Source organism: Epinephelus fuscoguttatus, linkage group LG10 (genome assembly GCF_011397635.1).
Source record: "Epinephelus fuscoguttatus linkage group LG10, E.fuscoguttatus.final_Chr_v1".
In the NCBI taxonomy this organism is placed as follows: domain Eukaryota; kingdom Metazoa; phylum Chordata; class Actinopteri; order Perciformes; family Serranidae; genus Epinephelus; species Epinephelus fuscoguttatus.
Window position 1 is genome coordinate 19,021,293 of NC_064761.1, and position 19,439 is coordinate 19,040,731.

The following is a 19,439-nucleotide window of genomic DNA, read 5'->3' on the forward strand; positions in this document are numbered from 1 at the left end:
GATGAATGGCATTCACTTCACCAGTCAGTGGTTTTAATGTTTTGGTTGATTAGTGTACATATTGTAATAATTTATATATATATAATTTGTCTTACGTTAATTAACAATGTCACAGTGTTGTGGGTGGACTGTTTCCTGTAACATTTAATGGAACAGTAAAAAAATTACCTCAGTGAAGAAGACGTGGGACTGTTCCAGTTGCCTTGTGTGATAGACAATGTAGTCCCCCAGTGAACTGTGCATCTCATCTTGGACGTATTTTTCCATTAAATGTACTCTTTCCTCATCAGGCAGCCTGGATTTGTCCAAACGAACAACCGAGTCAGGAGTGGCACAGTTGAGCAGAATGTCTTTGGCTTTGTGCAGCATGGTCTGAGCGTCTGTTTCAGCACTTTTATTCTCTGTTTCAGCACTTTCATTCTCTGTTACTTGCAGGACCACAGAGGAACAAGTGTCTGAGTGGTAGCCAATGAAGACATCACTTGGAACATATTGCTTTTGCATGGAGTGTTGACTACTTAGGGAGACAAAATTGTCGACCCATTCCTGAAGTTGTCTGGCAATGTCCTTCTGGTCATCTCTGAGAACAGTGTTGATGTCAAGGTAGTGTTTCTCCAACCTGTTGATCAGTGGGATTGGAAATTGCTCATAGACCACCTCTTTCTCTTCAATGACGATGAGCCTGAAGTTTTTGTGAACTCTGCATTTCACACGATGTGTTCCTAATCCAAGATCAACATACTTTTGACCCCCCAAGGTCACATAGTATTGGTTGAGAGCATCATACAGACTTTCATACAGATTCTGAAGGTTCAGAAGCACAACTGTTTGTCCAGTCTCCATGCAAACCTTGACGCGATTGATGTTCCTACAAATCTGCGTGTACTCCTGATCCTTTGGGAAACTAGACCCAAAGATGATTTCTGGATGGATGTTGTGATGTAAGAATATCTGTTGGAGAATCTGAAGAGCTGCGTAGTTCTTTGTGAGGATCAACAGGTAACGACTTTCGTCTCCTTGGCAAGTTGGAGAGATACTTTTCTTGACCAAATCAATGGTGGTGAGGCTGGCATTGGCAAAGTCATCTCTGAGTTCCTCGCTGAATATGCCCATCACATTCACATCATCTTTTCCACTGAAGTTTCTCAGGACTGCTCCAGTGATTTGCTCTGCGGAGGGTCTCTTATTACCTGATTTGGTAATTGAAAATATCATCTTGATCAGACTGTAGAAATCCCGCAGACCAAAAAAGCCCCTGCCTTCTTTGCATACTCTCATATACGCCTTTGCAAAAGGCTCAAAGAGGTGTTCGATCTTTTTACGAACCATTTCTTCAGACGAGCATATCCCTTTAGCACTTTTGATGAGCTCTTTCTCATTTGGATCTCCACGGGACACAAATATTCCACGATTCATCTTGGCAGGGTCCAGTGCCCAGTTGGAAATTCCAATGAACCCAACCCTTTTATGAGCTTCTGGCTCATCATCGACACAGCCCTCTTCCAGTAGTGGGTGCAGTGTTTTCAGTGGCATTTTAGGGGAATCTTCAGCCAATCCAATCTCATCAAGAACAACTACTGAAATATATTCATCCAAGTTTTTGCTTTCCTGAAAGCGGGCACACTGTTTGAATGTGTTAATGATTCCTTCAGGAGTTGAATGAGGGCTGCACTGGAAAGACACCAGATGTATCTGCTTCAGCCTCTTGTAGAGCTCAGAATGAGAGGAAGGGCCCTGCATTGCATCTGCAATTAGGGTTTTGGACAGTGATTTGGAGCTCCCTGGTTTCCCAACGATAAACAGGGGAATTCTTAGCTCAACACAAATCACCATCATGAAGAAGTTTTCTTTCAAAGCCTCATTTCTGGCTATTGTCTTCCCCATGGGTACACCGTTGAGTAGGAGGTCCTGCATGAGATTGATTTCCTGCTGTACTCTCTTTGTGTTGTATTCACGAGGAAGCAACGGGCTGATGGTTTTCTGATATGGCGTTTTGTCCTCCAAGCAGGACTGATAGCACACTCCAGTGGCCATCAAGAGTGACCAAATTACTCTGTCATGAGCAGGTGAAAACGATGACATCTTAGTGTTTTTTTTCTGAGATGCATCTTGAAGGAATACTGTCAGCTGCGCAGCAAACATGGAGTGATTTTTGTGAAACCACACAAACACATGCATGCAACGCTCAACATCCCTCAAACTGACAAAGCTGCATTCATCTTTCCTCTCCCTCATGAACTTTTGTGATGACGACAGCACTTGAGTTATAGTTGGAATATAACTACTTGCAATCGAGTTGGCATTTGCCTCTCTTTGCACGATTTGTTTGATGTACATTTTCTCTGCTGAGTCACTGAGCTGCCCAAAGTCCCAAACAAGAGGAATCATGCTGGGGGGTAACGCATGTACACGATACACAAGCTGGCGGAGAGGGATGGAGCCAAGCCTTTCTTCAGTCTCCTCAGCCCTGACCCGGTAGCCCAATCCAGATGTCTCCAACCTTTCAATCATCTTGTCTGTATGCTTTCGGTAGGGGTTGCATGCAGCAAGAATCTGTAGTCCTGTTTGAGAGCCAAGTTGTTGTCCCTGCACAGAGTTATCACAAAGTATCTCCTTGATGCTGCTGATGGCTTCTGTGGTGTTTGCCTCATCAAAGAAAAGAACAGAGTAAAATTCATGATTCTCTTTATTGGTCCTTGCAAGATGTTCAGCTTCCCTCACTTTCTCATATATCATTGCTGATGTTGTTCCTCCATGGACCTTGACCAGTTTCATGTTTTCTGTGGGTGCTCCACACCTTCTCAACTCACACATAAACTTGATGAGCCTCGTCTTACCACATCCTGTTTCACCCATTATGATGACTGGGATGCCGCACCTAAATCTCATATGGATTGCCATCATTTTGAGAATATTATCGGTGGTCAGCTCATATGTTTCATCAGGATCTGTTGGCCACTTGATGCCAAGCACACTGCACAGATGCTCAATCTTGTCAGCTCGAGGAAGCTGATCAAAGTTCCTATTAAAAGGGACTCTCTGATGTCTTAAGCCGGTGTACAGCTCCTGAGTCATGATATTACTCTCTATCACCTCTCCTGTCAAGGGATCTATGGCATCAACCCCTCTCTGGTTATTGGGCTTCAGGTGAAACCCAATGAAAGTCATGGATATTCGGTCATCATTAAAAAAGATGTATGGATGTGGCTTGGATTCCCACCTTTTTCTGATGAGAAATGGGGCCAAGTCTCTTTCATTAAGCCCACTGATGTCAGCTTGTTGTCTCCCTGGGCTCTGGTCAGTGATGTTTAGTGAGGGGGTTGCAAAGTCTTTGGACATCAGGATCATGAACTTAACAACAAAGTTTTTGAACCCTTGAAGAGTGTCTCCAACCAACTCAAATTTGCAGAAGACTGAATTTTCACAGTCTTGCAACTGAAGATTAAGGAACCAGACAAAGTTACGTAACTCTGCCCAAGATGGATCGAGAACGCCACAGTAGAATAAGAATATCTGAAGACACTTTGCATGAGTCCCTTCAATGCCCTGGTAAGTGAAGTTGTCAAGATTGGTATTGTTGTAAAAACGCGTGAGGTACTGGTATGGTCTTTGATAAGCTTCACTCCTGAAACATTCGTCATCCATGAGAGGGTCATCACTCTCCAAGTCAGGGTTTTCCTCTTTCCTCATTTCCAAAGTCATAACATCCTTTGGTGCACGACAAAGTACCTTTGGAAAAACATCTGAGAAGGCAAAGTTTTCCTTTTGTCCCTAAAAATATAGAAATAAATATATTAAAGTTTATAATCAATTCAGCCTATCCTCTTATTCTAAAATCTTAAGAAATTTTAATTCACTAAATAGTTATATCTAAATCTCTTTCTATCTACTAATTGCAATCACCATTAATTATCCCTGTCCCGATAGCAATTAACACAATATGCTAGATGTGGTTGCACTTGGGGTATCACCATTTCATTTCCATCTCAATCGCTAAAATCAAAAGCAGGATTGGAGACATCAAAATCAAAATTTGAATCGAATTGTGAATCTAAAATCGAAACAAATGGTGAATTTGGTGAATCATGACTCCCCTAGTATCTCATTGTGTAGAACCACAAATCACATTAAGTTATTTGAGGGTCTTTTATCAAAACATTTCAAGGAGGGGTGGATGGACAAGGATACAACAATGATATCAATAATAAAAGGAAATCAATACAAATGTGTGGTATGACAAAACACAAACAGTAAATCTCAACTTACAGATCTGGGCTGAGTATTTGTGGATTCTAGTAACTCGACGATGTACAAGTGTTTGTGGCTGCAGCGCCACATCTGTCCATCTGAATCCATCAGGTACCGCAAAAAGAAAAGCTTGAATAGGAATTCATTCAAGCCTTTTTGCACCTGGGTATTAAAAATTGTATAAATAGAAAAAAGTCTTAATAGTATTGGATAAAGCAAATTTTGAACATCTCTAATATTCTCTGAGAACCACATTGTTCAAAAACTCAAATAACTTTTATTATCATGGTGATGTAAATATTGCTTACCGAGGATGTGACATCAAAGTGAAACACCTTGAGGTCTTTTTGCTTTGGTGTGTCATACAAAGACTGAAGAACCTTGTGGTCATCAATCTCATGTTCGGTTAGTCGGATGCACTTCTTAAATGCAGTTCCTTGTTCAACACTTCCCTCCAGCTTTTCATACAATCTTTGGACATACAATGACTTGCCTAAAATGGTAGAATAACCAGAAATCATTTGGTTGACTGAAATCATGGCATCAACAACAATAATCACTCATTAATAACTGAGTAGAATATGCTACAGATCTCTGTCTCTAGGAAGCAAAAATTTAATTCCCATAAATCACAAAACAAGATCAGTTTGATTCTGCAATCTGTTTTCTATAATTAAAAATGTATAACTGATTTCAGTCCAATGATCTTATAGACTTATAAGGTCATTTTCAAAATCACATAATCCAAACCTGAGAATGCTGATATTTACCTAGAGACAAGCATTATTCAATACAACAACTAGTTGAACAAAATGCAGTGACATTTCCCATACAACTCGAAGCCCGTTTTCAAAGGGCACACCAAAAAGTATTCCCATGTCTCACATTACCAAATATGTGACAAAAAAACTGCAAATTGTCTGGATATCCAGCAGACAACTTTGCCAAATGCACAGATTAAGACTTATGGAATAAAACACATGAATCTGCATATGGATTTCAAGATTTGGATGTCACTTCAAGATATATAAGCAAGTGATCTCTCTCAAGTTCAAATTATCAATATTTACCATCTAATGCATAGCTATAGAAATTGCTGTTATTTCTGTAGTTGGTTTTGTTGATGGGCTATCTGCATAACTACCTTACATATTCCTGACACAGAGAGTAAATTAGTGATATGAGGAGAGAGACCTACTGTACAGGTAATACCCACCTACTCCTGCACGTTGGGAAGCAACAATGCCAACAGAATGGCCACCTTTGAACACAGCATTCTTGTGATCTGAGGGGACGGTGTAATGCCTGGACAAGTACCTCTGAATCCTTTTCAATGACTCTTGTGGCACAAAGTCTCTTTTGAACTGACTGAATGCAGTAGGAATGTAAGTGTGCTCCCTGTCAGAACTGCAAAAGATTACTAGCCTGTAATGATGTTTAAACAGTGACCGCAGTTTTTGAAAACACTTTTCCATTGCACAGCTAACGTCATAGGTTAGTTGGTCTGCCCAAAGCATTGTGTAAATCTTCTGGCCGATGTCACCTGGTGTCAGGCATCTCCTCAGGAAAAGCTCTACCTGCTCGTAGGATGTTGCAGGGCTACACAAGAGGACCTCATCATAACTTGGCAGTGGCTGATAGTCACTGGTCATGTACAAGCAGATACTTGAAGTCAGGACCTCATCTTGTGGACAGATTATGACATTAGGTTGGTTTGGGTTAAGGCCTTTTGGGAGACTTCTTCTAAGAGAATCATCTTTTGACTCTGAGAGCACTGGTTCTTCCCATTCATTTTCAGTTTCGTTTTCTGTGACAGTCATCATTTTCAACAGATCCCCTAAACTCCTAACATCCAAAAGGTCATGGAAAAATATTCCCTCATTCTTGATGTAGCCATTCCACAACTCTTCCAGTTCTTTCAGACCAACAGTCTCGTCTGCTTTGTGTGCTGGATCATCGACTGTAAAATGACTCTCATTGGCTGAAGACATGTTGCTGTCTTCCTGGTGAAGAAAGTGACTTCGAAAGTCAATATCTCCATTTATCCTTTTTCCAGGATCAAATTGGTTGTGAAACCTTCTCCATGCGCTCCAGACATCTGATGTTGTGCAGTTTGGTTTGATGAAAGTGAGCATCATTAAAGCTTTGTCCTCTATATCTGCATTCACATTTGTCGGTGTCACAACAGTGCACAGGTAGAATATTTGTTCTGCTGTGAAGTAGTTAAGGTAATAGTGATCAGACCTCTGTTTGTCCATGAAGTTTCGCCAGTCATCAAGAAACAACTCCATCTTCTCGGACAGTGCTGTAAGTTGTTCAACTAGGCTTCCGCATATCTGGATGCACTGCTGGATCTTGCAAAAGTTGATGTCCATAATGATACATGGGTCACTCTGAGGTTTGCAATAAATCTTTGCTTCCCAACACCTGAATAGTGGGTTTCCTGCAGCATAGAGGTCTACAAATACTTTGGCAAGTCTTTGGACATTGTCAAACACCTAAATAAGAAGAGAGAAAAAATGAGACTACAGGCAATGTACAAAACGTAGATCATTCTTTTAAACATGAATTTACAGGAAAGCAGGCTTAAACTATACTGTTTTTTATAAGAGAACTATAAATCTCTTATCACGAAGATATACAATTAATATACACCTCAGCAAAATCTTCTACTTCACTCTGTTTTTGTTCCCCTCTTCCAGACATGAGCATAAGCTTATTTTGCAACTCTTTCAGGTCCTCATAGGTGTATGTCATGTTTTTCTCATGTCCGTCCTGAATTTGCAGCATCAGGGAAGTCTCTAAAGCAAGCTGTAGAGGGAGAAATCAATATGACATGGACTACATTAGCTTACATGTTTCACATAACATACACAAGACAATAAAATATATTTTAATTTTGTTGATTCATATTTACATTATTACTGTTAAAAATTGTTAGGTTTCTGTACAATATATTGTTATGTTTTTTGGTGTGTTTTGTTTTTTTTGTGTGTGTGTGTGTGTGTGTGTGTGTGTGTGTGTGTGTGTTTCTTTCAAATTAAAGCATTATTTCACATAGTCAATTTAGTGTACCTTTTTCTGGTTTTGGCCCTTGATGGTGTATATTCCTCTCTCATTGATGGATGTAGCCAGCGACAGGGATGAAAATTCAACAGATCCGTGGCTTTCCTTAACAGTCTTTAACCATTCCAGATGACGTGCTGTATCACACTGAAACAGACACCAAACAAAAAAGAATCTGAATGTAATTACAAAGTAAACTAAAAATGATCAAATTTTTTGTGCTCTATGAATAGCATTTATAGAAATGTATGAAACCGGATAAATAAGACTCAGCATACATAGCAAACTAGGTAGATAGATCGCGTTAGAGAATACTGCTTTTCCCAAAAAATTTGTATTAAATGTTGAATGTGCACTAATTATTGTTATTTCATATTTCATTTGACTGTAATTCCTATTCATTAAGATAAAATTTTACTGGCCAACCTAATTGCTGATATTTGTGAAAGAAGACACACTAGAAACTAGAAACTAAAATCTAGAAACTACTTAACAAGACCTCTGAAGCATTCACCACACTGATGCTAGTGGTTTTCGGGTGTAACCTTATCATTTACTTTTTTGGAGAGCTACTTCCTGTTTTGGGCGGCACGGTGGTGTGGTGGTTAGCACTCTCGCCTCACAGCAAGAGGGTTGCCGGTTCAATCCCCGAATTTCTCTCAATCCCTGTGCGGAGTTTGCATGTTCTCCCTGTGTCAGCGTGGGTTCTCTCCGGGCACTCCGGCTTCCTCCCACAGTCCAAAGACATGCAGACTGGGGACTAGGTTAATTGGTAACTCTAAATTGTCCATAGGTGTGAATGTGAGCGTGAATGGTTGTCTGTCTCTATGTGTCAGCCCTACGATAGTCTGGCGACCTGTCCAGGGTGTACCCTGCCTCTCGCCCGATGTCAGCTGGGATAGGCTCCAGCCCCCCCGCGACCCTCAAGAGGATGAAGCGGTTCGAAGATGAATGAATGAATGAATACTTCCTGTTTTAACCTTGACCTACCAAACTCTTTATAGTTCTCTTTATAGTATAGTGCATGTTCAGATATTGGATATAGCTGATTAATCAAACTTTATTTTTCACTTTCAAATACTTTGGTTTAGACAATATGACAGCAAAGACCCAGTTCTGACCGAAGACTCGCAACAAGACTGTTTAAAAACTTTACAGGGAAAAGCTGCAGCACTGTAATCTGGCCCCACTCAGCTCAGCTCAAGTCGGTTGATAGACGCTCTGCAACTTAAGGCACATCCTGTTTCATCTGTCCCCTGTATCTATGGGCTCTAGCTCACCTGTTGTCAAGAACTGCAGAGTTATTATCAGCTGTTCCCCGCTGAAACGCTCTCTAGATAGGAATTTCTCTGCTGATTAGAGATGCCACTTACTCCTCTAACCAATGAAACTGGTCAAGGAATAGATGTGAGAAATTGCCAAAAGACGGGACATCTTCTGTCCCAAATTCATGGCATAAATTTGCATAAATCCCCTTGGTATTCCATTGAAGCATCCATGGATGGCTCCAAAATCTCTAACCTCTTTTTTTTTTATGTCTGTGCCATTTAAAGGAAAAAAAAAAAGCCTGAAAAGCTAGTAAGGTAGGTTGGAAGTACAAAGAGTCGTTGTGATGGAGACAATACACCATCTCGTTTAGTTGCATTGGTGTAAACTGGCAGGTTTCAGAACATTGTAAACCGGCGCATTGCAAGTAGTTGGACGTTTTAACACATCATCTCATGAATCTTTGGTCTAAACTGGTCATTTTTGACAGCATGTTAAAATTTAGTGGTTCTTATTTAGTTATAGTGGCAGTAATGGTGGTAACATAAAGGGTGGAATCTCACCAGCTTCGTTGGTATCTCTTTGTCATTTTCAAATGCCTTCCACAATTTTGACAATGCCTCTTTGAAGGCCTCAAAGTCAGAGTCCTGCTTCAGTCCATACAACATGGAAGAGTAACCGAGAACAGCGTCATGAAAACAGGCCACTCGATCCACATCCAGGTCATTTTCTCCAGCAGAGATGGTTGCCAGGTCAACAAAAACTTTCAGCTCACTGATATCTGCAATTACAAATTTCCTTAAGCTGACACAAATCGTTGTGTTTAACACTTGATAACAAATAATGGTATCTACTGTACCTTTAAGTTCTTCTTTAACCCATAGGACAAACTTTCTGCTCTGACTGAGCTTCTGAAGACATTCCCTGCGATCCTTCGTAATATCCATTAGAATCGTTTTGGCCTTTATGAAGGTATCATCTATGTAATTCAGGTTGTTTTTCTTGAAGTTAGCTTGATTCTGAAAAAAAAAAGAATGTACAGTATGAAGTTGCTGGGTTTATGATTCATGATTCCAGTTTAGATGGCACTATAACAGCCCAACTGACACAACAGTTTATGACTACACGAAGTTCAATCTTGTGAAACTCTAATCTTAATGATATAGGACAGTGAGTGATGTACTCATCAAAGCATATTATTTCAATCTTCATTTCACATTTCAATCTACACAACCATGAATGTGTACAGTGGAATAGCTAATTACTAATTGACCCCAATGTACTTCAGTATGTCTACAATCGTGCATGTAGAAAATACATATTTTACAGCTGAATACAACTACATCTTCTTCTATATCCACCAAGAGTATTCCTTCCTTATGAATGATGCCATGTCAGTAGGTCTGCTGCTAATGTCTTAAAGGCGTTTCTGTAAAACACCTTTTTAAAGGAGAGATCTGGTCTTCCGAACTTTAGGAGGAGCAGCAAATTGTTAGGAAACGTACCATTTGCAGCAATTTCTCCAATGCTTTAAAGTCTCCATCTGGACATATTGTGTTCCTGATATCCACAATGATTTTGGCAGATTCCATTGCAAGATGAAGATCATGGTACTGTTGAATCTGCTGAATCCTCCTTGTGATCCATCTTCTGTTGTCAGATGGATTTGTTCTGCACATGATGTACAAATCTGTCTGCAAGTCTTTGTACTTTCCCTTATAGTCCTCAAAGAGGTTGTCTATTTCCTCCAGTAACAGTTCCCCACTCTTCAGACCATCATAAAGCTCTTTGTACTTGCTGTAGCAGTTTTGGAATATTCGACTGTAGACCAGGTCGAGAGTGTAGATTTCTTCATTGACATGATGTTCAGTGTCATCTGTATCTCTATCAGGTTCGCTTCTTGACAACTCTTCCACTTGATTCATCCAGCACATTTTGAAGATTGAGCTTTCTTTAATGGCATGGAGTTCTGAAGCCATCTGACGGGTCTTATCACAAAGGTTGAAATAAGTGACCTGCCCAGCTGTCGGAGAGGTCTGTCCATAAAGAGTGTGAACCTTCATGAATTCACTCAGATTCATCATCTCAATGTCCTGATTCAGTTTTTTGTCCAACCCATTGAAGTCAACTGTGGATTAAAAATATATTATTAAAGATGGTGTTTTCATAAAACTAGGCTGTCTATGCAGTAACAAGACACAATCACTTTCTGAAATTGGTGCTACATGATCAAAGAAAAGAGAGGAAAAAGGCTTTGGCAATTGCTTTTGCTCAGTAAGTAGAAAAACTACCTAAATGCACTGTGTTGCACCACAGCATTAAATGCTCCCACTGGTAGGGGACATAATGCAAGGTCTGTTTGACCCACTGGCAGCCAGCTGGTAACAAATGATCTCCTATTACAGTTGAACAGTAAGCTAAAACATGTTTCTGAAGACATTTGAGGCGAGAAATAGGCAAAGCAGTAACAGAATCATGGTTCTAAAATAAGCTTGAATTTTAAACATTTTTTGTCTCAGTGTGCCAGGACTGCCTACCTTTGACATGTTGTGGAAGCTCCTGACAGATTTGAAGAAGACCCTTGACCAACTCCTTCTCACGATGGACAGCTTCTGCTTCATCTTTTCTTAGTTTCAGTAATTCTCTCATACTGTCATCTCTACATCGACCATCATCACAGAGGCCATCTAAAGGAAATTACAGAGGAAATTACAGATTAACAGTAGCACAACAGTAGACTTACAACTGTGAGCCTCAACAAAGAGTAACAACCACTGGACCTGTTAAATATCCCCATACTGATGTATGTACAAACACACAGCATACAAAAAGAATATGAAGATAGGCATGCTTTAAGCAGTGGTTCCCCCCTCCCACCAAAGATCACAAGATAAATCTGAGGATTTCTGAGATGATGATGAGGTAGGAAACAGTAGAAAACAAACTTCTGTGACACAATGGCCCATTCATTTTTCTGATTTTTCTCTGATCTTTTTTTTTATTTTTAGTAAAATATTGAATAATTGACCAGTCCTAAGTACCAACCCCTTAATTACTGTTGCTAGGTCAGACAACCTTATCTAAAAGAAAACATGATGATGCTGGATCACGCAATGTAGCTTCAGAAAGCTGTGTAGAGAACTAGTATGACAAGACTGTTAGTTACCATCGCTCCTGCACTGCTGGGAATGTGTCCCCTTTACCCCTCCTGAGGATCAGTAAAAATACTATATATGCACTTACTGACTACAGACCATGGTGCTGACCTATGCTGTATCTCAAATCGCGTACTTCTGTACTTCCACTTAATATTTTGAGTGCATAAGTGCGTTCACACTGAGAAGTATGGAAATATGCAGTGCACTATGAGTACCCGGATGGTGCACTCAAAACAGTCAAGAAGTTAAGTGTGGAACTATGGACACTTCTCACCCTCAATGGTTGCCACTGGGCCACTTTTAAAACTGGTAATGGCGGCCGAGGACTGTGCAACCGTGAATGTCACTGCATTGTACAACTTCATGTTTTTTGCACAAAGCACCACTATACTGTTGTCGGGAATAAGCCAGCAGTATGTTTATTGGGTTAATTTAGTCTGTAATGATTTGGTACTGCAAACAATAACGTGAATGCTAATGCTAGTTTGCTAACTAGCTAATTTGCGGTCGTCATTTCCAGTGAGTGCACAACGGCCGTGTTTGGTTTGAGACAACACTACCCTGTCAAAATTCGCACACTACGCCAGTAAGTACATAGTGCACAAAGTATACTACATGGAAGTGTACTAAGGGAAGTTTGTGATTTGAGACACAGCACTAGTCTCTCTTTTTACTGTAGAAAGTTACTTTGGGGCAGCACATTGCCTTACAGAGATAATATGAACATAACTTATATGAACTATAATTTAAGTCATCCTAAAATATGTCAACAAATTAACATTACTACCGAAATAGGGAGGAAACAAACCTGGTTGACGCTGGTGATCTGACATTAGACTAACTCCTCTTGAGGCAATACGTTAGCTAGCTAGTTTGCTAGCATTTCACTAACATTAGCTAACTTAAAATGTGACTATACTAGATTGTGAATATTCCCCAGCCACATCTTTTAGCCACCTTCAAAGTTTGGTTTTCCCATAGCATATCTAAGTCCAGAGGACAGGGGAAAGTTGAAAGGTTCTGCCATGTACCAAAATTGCTCAACCGTTATTGGAGCACAGAGTGAAAGGGGCGGGACATAGGAGGGGCTAATTTGACCTCTATATGCTTTGAACTGCTGCAGTCTTATGCTCCAAGCTTTAACAAGTGTAGACTGAAATACACTATTAGGTTGAGCTGCTGACAACTCATAAACAACCGATGCGGGATTTATACTTGTGCCTCAGCTCTACGCAGAGTCAACGCCATAGTCTACGCACGTGGCCTACGCTGTTGTGAGCATTTATACTTGTGCAGTGGTGTGCCTGTGTCACTCTGCAGTTACACCTCCAAACCACTAGTTGGAGGTGGAGGTTTCTGTGAAGTGCTGTAAAGTTTAGTTGATTCAAAACATACATTAAATATGGCTTAATAGAGACAATTTCAAACACAAGTACAAATCGGCTTCATTATAACTCGCAGCATTCACAGACAAAGCACTTGTCTTTATCTGAACACATTTTCCCCACAAATACAACATGCTAATGTTATTAGCACAAGCATTTGGCATTTTACATTGTATAATTAGCCTTGCAGCTAGCGAACTTCTCTCTACTCATGTGAAGCCAGGAACAACAGCAACATTTGACAAAGGTAATATTACAAAATTCAGCTAAATTACAACTCACAAGATTCACCAATAAAACAACTTCCTTATACTAAACACATCCTCCAAACAAATATAACATGCTAACATTATTAGCACAAGGCTATGGCATTTTACATTGTAGAAATTAGGCTAGCGACGAGTGAAGATTTCCTCTACCCGTATGAAACCAGGATAAATCCCACACAAGACTTAAAATGCTATTTTGTGGAGGCTTTATTGTCCTCACAATTTATTGTTTCTTATCTGTGAAATTGAAGTAAAAAAAACTTTGTTTCCACTGAGGGTTTCAGCTTACAAAAATATACAGGAGGTCTGTGTCACTGTGACGTGTAGTTATATTTCTGCAGAGGTGCACATCAGGCTACGGTGTAGGCTACAGCGTAGGCTCTATGTCGACGCAGAGGCTACACTGTAGGTACAGCATAGATTCCACGCAGAAGTATAAATCCGACTTAAAACTACACAGGGCCACAACTACACTTAGTCTCTTACACAGACGCCGATGATGTCAGCACGCTGGCTGACTCTGTCGTCTGTGGACCTTCCCATAGGAAAGTTGTAATAGAACTAGTGCTGGCTCCCAGCGACAGTGATGTGATTGGATCCAAATCTGTGCACTTCTGTACTTCCTCGACCAACGGCTGATTAGCTTTGCCTTACACCCGCCTACACCGGAATTGCTGTTCCACGAATTGTTGTCCGTAGTACAACAGAAAAGGAAGTGTTCAGTGCATCGCAAGAAGAGATTAAAATGGATATGATTTCATTTGATTCAGCTACAGTGCAGAGCTGCAACATCTCTGTTACATGTAACACACATGCCGCACCTATAACAACACCGTCACATGGTCTGGATATCCCCGCCCCTGTCTATTACAAAACAAAAGACGAATGTCCCCAGACTCCCATTCCGAAGTAAGGGAGGCTGGTCACGCGAGACTAAACTACACACTGCTTTTTTGATAGGAGGTACCAAGGCTGGAGACCACTACTTTAAAGGATTAGTTCATGTAGTTCATCACAGAGACCTCTGCTGCCCCTGCAATACAGTGCTGGTGATTATTAATTTGATTGGGCTGCTGATAGCACGAAAGCATTATGACTCCATATGAAAATTCAACAGCATTGTCTTAAGAACTATATCATTCTTACTATTGGCTGGCTGAACACCCCCCCGCCCAAAAAAAAACTCAGTTTGTCCATTGCATTGGAATTGCAGTAGAGGTCTCATTGATGGAGATCTCAAAAGTTGATTAAATAAAAACAAATCTACCTGCATCATTGGATATGACCACTAAGAGTAAGTGGGAAAACTGCACTAGCATTGACATGACTAAGGAATACAGAACTAAATTATTTTAAATATTTCACACTTTAGTACAAATGTGTTCCAAAACACATGTACAACTTCAGCTCATACTTAACTTTACACAGATAATCTGGAGTAGCAGTAGAAGAAGTAGAGGAAGTAAAAAAAAAAAATGAATAAAGAGAAGTCAAAGCAAGAGTAAGTTGTGGAGAACGAGCAGCAGAAATAAAACAGATATTCCTTCTCACCGATCTTCAGCAAGTCAAGAAATTCATGTTCTTTCTGGAGGATTTGCTTTAAAGTTTTCATTTGGATTTCTCCACTGAGGAACTTCTCTGACACAGATTTGAATGCTGAAGTTGCCAAAGTCATCCTGATTTGTGCGTCATCGGACAATTTGTCAGTCAGTCTTCCTCTTAAACCTGGAAAACAAGCATGCAACCATAAACAACAAAAGAGTTTACTGTGCGTTAAGTACACAAGAAAACCTATAAAAACAGTTGATCACTAAAAAAAATTACTGTGAGACAATAATTAAATAGACTGACTTGAGATAAGCCCAAAACCGCCCAATGCCAGCCAGCCTTCACTCTCTTTCTTTAAGCATTACTATTATCGTTTAAGTAAGAGAGTGCCTGTATGCTATTCATTAATAAAGAACAGATTCCAAACTCATTCTTGTAACATTGTTTATTATATTTAAGTATTTACCTGTCATTTGGAAAACAGTTTTGGCCATTGGCCAGTTTAGAAGGTACTCAAATATTGATTCCTCGCCTTCGATGTATTTTCCATTTGTATCTGTGGGCCATGTCTTCATCACAACAACAGACATCAGCTTTCCAAACTTTGTGATATCATATTTCTCAAATAGAGCTGAAACAGCTCTGCCAGATTTATCCTAAACAGAAAAAAAAGGTTACAGTGAATATAAAATCATTTAGTACCAAACACTGGTAGAGTCCAGCCTATGAAAATTGTTGCTCTTTTTTATATTTTGTTAAGAAGATTCAGAAAAAAATGTGCACATCTAATATTTGTCATGTAGGTGTGTTGGAGGGGAGCTCAAAATCTTAAAGAAAAGAGAGATGTAGTGATTTCATCAATGCATTAATTGCATGAGAATCTTTTTGGTCAAAATTGTATTTTTTGTCTTTCTTTACAAGGTTAAGTGTCTTTGGAAGTCATTTATTACAGGTATTCATAATTGCAGCCTTGTCATATTAATATGAGTTGTTAAATAATTGTTATAAACCCTTAAATAGTTTGCAACATTAATGCTCAAAGTGTGGCCTGTGGGCCAATGGCAGCCATCAGAAAAATTATGTGTAGCCCCCAACTATTACATGAAATGCATGCATTATACTTTCAGTTGTGGTCCATTTCAATAATTTTAGCTTACATTTAATACACAAGGAGACTGCATCAAACTGCGCCTCCCTAACAAGCGTCTGTCAGGTTATGGATTGACAACTTGTTGAAAGCTATTGGTTGCATAGCAACAAATGCTGCCGCACAAGTGTCCTGAGAATTACATTTTATCATCAGCGCTAATGGCTAAAGTTAGTGATTTTTGTGAACAAATCATAGCTGCACTTTTCCTGTACGGCTCTCAATCATTTGCTGGCTTCCTAAACTGGCACTTAATCATCAAAAGTTTGGGCACCACTTATCTACACAATCTCTCACTGCTTATAGAAGGAGTTACAATTATATAATAATAAACACAAAAAAAGAGATATCCTTAAGCACTTACATTTACATTATATGATATTACAAAGCGTTCATTAACTGCTTATTCACCACCTCAAATCCCAAAGCAGAAATCATACCTGACAAACAGCTGCAACTGCCTCCAATGCACATTTCTCCATTGTGTTGCATAACAGTGGACTTGTCTTGCTCAGTTCTTCCATCTTGTTTGAGTATATTCCAATTTGATTCACTGGGTGTTCCTAGCACAGCAGCACACATGTTCAGTTTTGTTTCTCAAGTGCACATGTAAAGATCTGTACAGCATATAAACACAAACACAACTTCAGTCTTACTTGTTTTAGTTTTCCTTCAAACTCTTCCATGAAGGTTCTTCTCCAGAATGAAGTATGTTCCTCGTGACTGAAGGATATTGAAAGTAACTTCTCCCATACCTTGAAAGAGAGACATTGATTTTAATATGTCAGCTCTGTCACAAGTACTTTATACAACATCAAATGGCTATCACACTGGAAAAAGACTATTTCAAGGTAAAACCATAACAGAGAACAACATATACATTAAAATATATTTGGGCTCACCTTGATTTCATCAAGTACAGCAAAGGAACACCTCCAATCATTGAGCAGTTTGTTTTTGAAGGTTTTTCTCCGCCATTCCCTCACTGTCTCCAGTGTCTCCCCTACTGACTCTTCATGAATTCTCTCTCTTGCCTGGAACAGCAGTTCAAAGTTACAATGGATGTCTCTATCTTTTGAATTTATTTTACATGATCCAAAATCTCTGCTTGCATTTATGCATTAAATTTAGCTAGTCATTACTTTAAGCCTTGCTGTGTACCTTGCTTTAAATGATGAACAACAAATTAACAAACAAACATGAGACTTCTTTTAAACACATGAAAGTGTAGCTACATATCCCAAAACTGGTGGTCACAGTATAAAACCAAGTCAGTTTAACTTCTGGGATATCAGTCCATCCATTTAGGAAGCACAAGTGATTGTGAATCAGGTTCATCTGCTTTGGTGCAAATGAAAGTGACAACAGGTGCAATGAAGAGTTGTGTGTGTTGTGTTTTTACATGTGGTGGCCACAGACAGTTGCTCTCTCCTTATCCTTCCTGACTGATTCTGCTCTACTTTTGTGTTCTGCTGGTGTCCTTGTCACTGCTGGTAGCATGAGGCAGTACCTGCAGCCTATTCGGTTTGCACAGGTGATACAGCGCAGTCTCAAGAGCATGGAGGAGATACCAGGAGACCAGCCATTACACAAGGAGAGCTGGAGGGACAAGAGGAGCACTGCTGGGTCAGTGATGGTGTGGGAAGGCATAACCTTGGAGGGTCACACAGACATTGATGTCATAGCCGACAGTACCCTGACTGCTTTTAGGTATGGAGATGAAATCCTCACAGCAATTGTCAGACCTTATGCTGGTGCAGTGGGCCCTGGGTTCCTCCTTGTGCAGTGGGCCCTGGGTTCCTCCTGGTGCAGTGGGCCCTGGGTTCCTCCTGGTGCAGCGGGCCCTGGCTTCCTCCTGGTGCAGTGGGCCCTGGGTTCCTCCTGGTACAGTGGGCCCTGGGTTCCTCCTGGTGCAGGACAATGCCTTGCCTCATGTGACCAGAGTGTGTAGGCAGTTCCTGGATGATGAAGGTATTGATGCCACTGACTGGCCCTCTCATTCTCCTGACCTAAATACAATTGAGCACCTGTGTTTTGGTGCATCTGACGCCACCAGGACCATCACAGACTGTCCAGGAGCTCAGTGAAGTCCTAATCCAGGTCTGTGAGGAGATGCCCAAGGACACCATCTGCCGATTCATCAGGAGCATGCCCAGACCTTGTTTGGAATGCATACAGGCACGTGGGGGCCATACACACTACTGAGTCACATTATGAATTGCAGTGATAAAATGTATGCAAGTTGGATCAGCCTGTGATTTCAATATTTACTTTGATTTTCATTATGATTTTAAATTCAGCCCCCTTTGTTGATTTAATTTTGTTCAAATTACACAATGTACATCAATAAAACCTTTCAACTTGAATGTGTCATGATCCTCATCATGGCAGCCCCTCCCTCTTCCTTATGTGTGTCTGTCATTCCCTGTCTGTATTACTTCTCCTGTGTTTCTCCCCGTCTGTTCTGTGTGTGACTAGCCATGACACTAGTAACCAACTGTTGAGCTTGCGCCAGGGTTCTCTTAGTGCAGCCAATTACTCAGTCGAGTTCCGTACTCTGGCGGCTGAACTAGGGTGGGACGACAAAGCACTCCAGAGCATTTTTTGAAAGGACTTAATGAAACTGTTAAAGACTGTCTCGTGGGTAGGGTAGAGCCCAAGAGTTTACAGGAGCTAATCGCATTAGCCATTAAAGTGGACAATAGGCTAAGAGAGCGACGCAGAGACAGAGCATAGGTTGTGAAATCACCTGGTACTGCTGCTTCACCTATTGCTCCACGTTGGCCTGTTGAATCTACTACTGCAAATAATTACCAGTCTGTTGCTCCCACAAGACAAGAGGAACCCATGCAGTTGGGTCGTAACTGGCTAACCCCAGCCGAGCGCAGTCGGCGCTTCAAAGAAGGACTGTGTATCTACTGTGGACAACCTGGACATCAACTCGCCACCTGCCCTCAACGTTTAAACCCAAGTCCTCACCAGTCGCAGCCGGGGTTCTGGTGAGTAGCACTGTGGTCCCTATGTTACCCCGTAAACGCATTAACAATGAAGCCTGTATTTTGCTAAACGGTGAAACCTTTAAACTGGAGGCTCTAGTTGATTCTGGCTCTGATTCCAATTTGCTTGATTCCCAGTTTGTTGAACAAACCCTGATTAATACTTTCCCCATTGACACACCTCTTGTGGCCAACGCATTAAATGGGGAGTTACTGTCTCACATCTCCCACCAAACAGAGACAATATCACTGTTGCTGGCTGGTAATCATCGGGAACAAATATCCTTTCATATCATGCCATCCTCTCACGCCCCTCTAGTACTCGGGTTACCCTGGCTCCAAAAACATAATCCAGT

General features: G+C 40.6%; 1 protein-coding gene across 2 annotated transcripts in view; it reads right to left on the reverse strand.

Annotated features, from left to right (window-relative positions):
* LOC125895590 (E3 ubiquitin-protein ligase rnf213-alpha-like) overlaps positions 1–19,439 on the reverse strand; it is a 73,671-nt gene that overhangs the window by 28,016 nt on the left and 26,216 nt on the right. For both annotated transcript variants that reach the window (XM_049587541.1, XM_049587542.1), the window contains exons 14-28: positions 16,990–17,121; positions 16,744–16,842; positions 16,528–16,650; positions 15,407–15,596; positions 14,944–15,117; positions 11,118–11,267; positions 10,086–10,708; positions 9,440–9,599; positions 9,144–9,361; positions 7,324–7,461; positions 6,904–7,059; positions 5,465–6,746; positions 4,557–4,741; positions 4,267–4,410; positions 169–3,771 (exon numbers count right to left, since the gene is read on the reverse strand). In XM_049587541.1, coding sequence (XP_049443498.1) covers positions 169–3,771; positions 4,267–4,410; positions 4,557–4,741; positions 5,465–6,746; positions 6,904–7,059; positions 7,324–7,461; positions 9,144–9,361; positions 9,440–9,599; positions 10,086–10,708; positions 11,118–11,267; positions 14,944–15,117; positions 15,407–15,596; positions 16,528–16,650; positions 16,744–16,842; positions 16,990–17,121 — 7,377 coding nt within the window. The remainder of the gene's footprint in view (positions 1–168; positions 3,772–4,266; positions 4,411–4,556; positions 4,742–5,464; positions 6,747–6,903; positions 7,060–7,323; positions 7,462–9,143; positions 9,362–9,439; positions 9,600–10,085; positions 10,709–11,117; positions 11,268–14,943; positions 15,118–15,406; positions 15,597–16,527; positions 16,651–16,743; positions 16,843–16,989; positions 17,122–19,439) is intronic.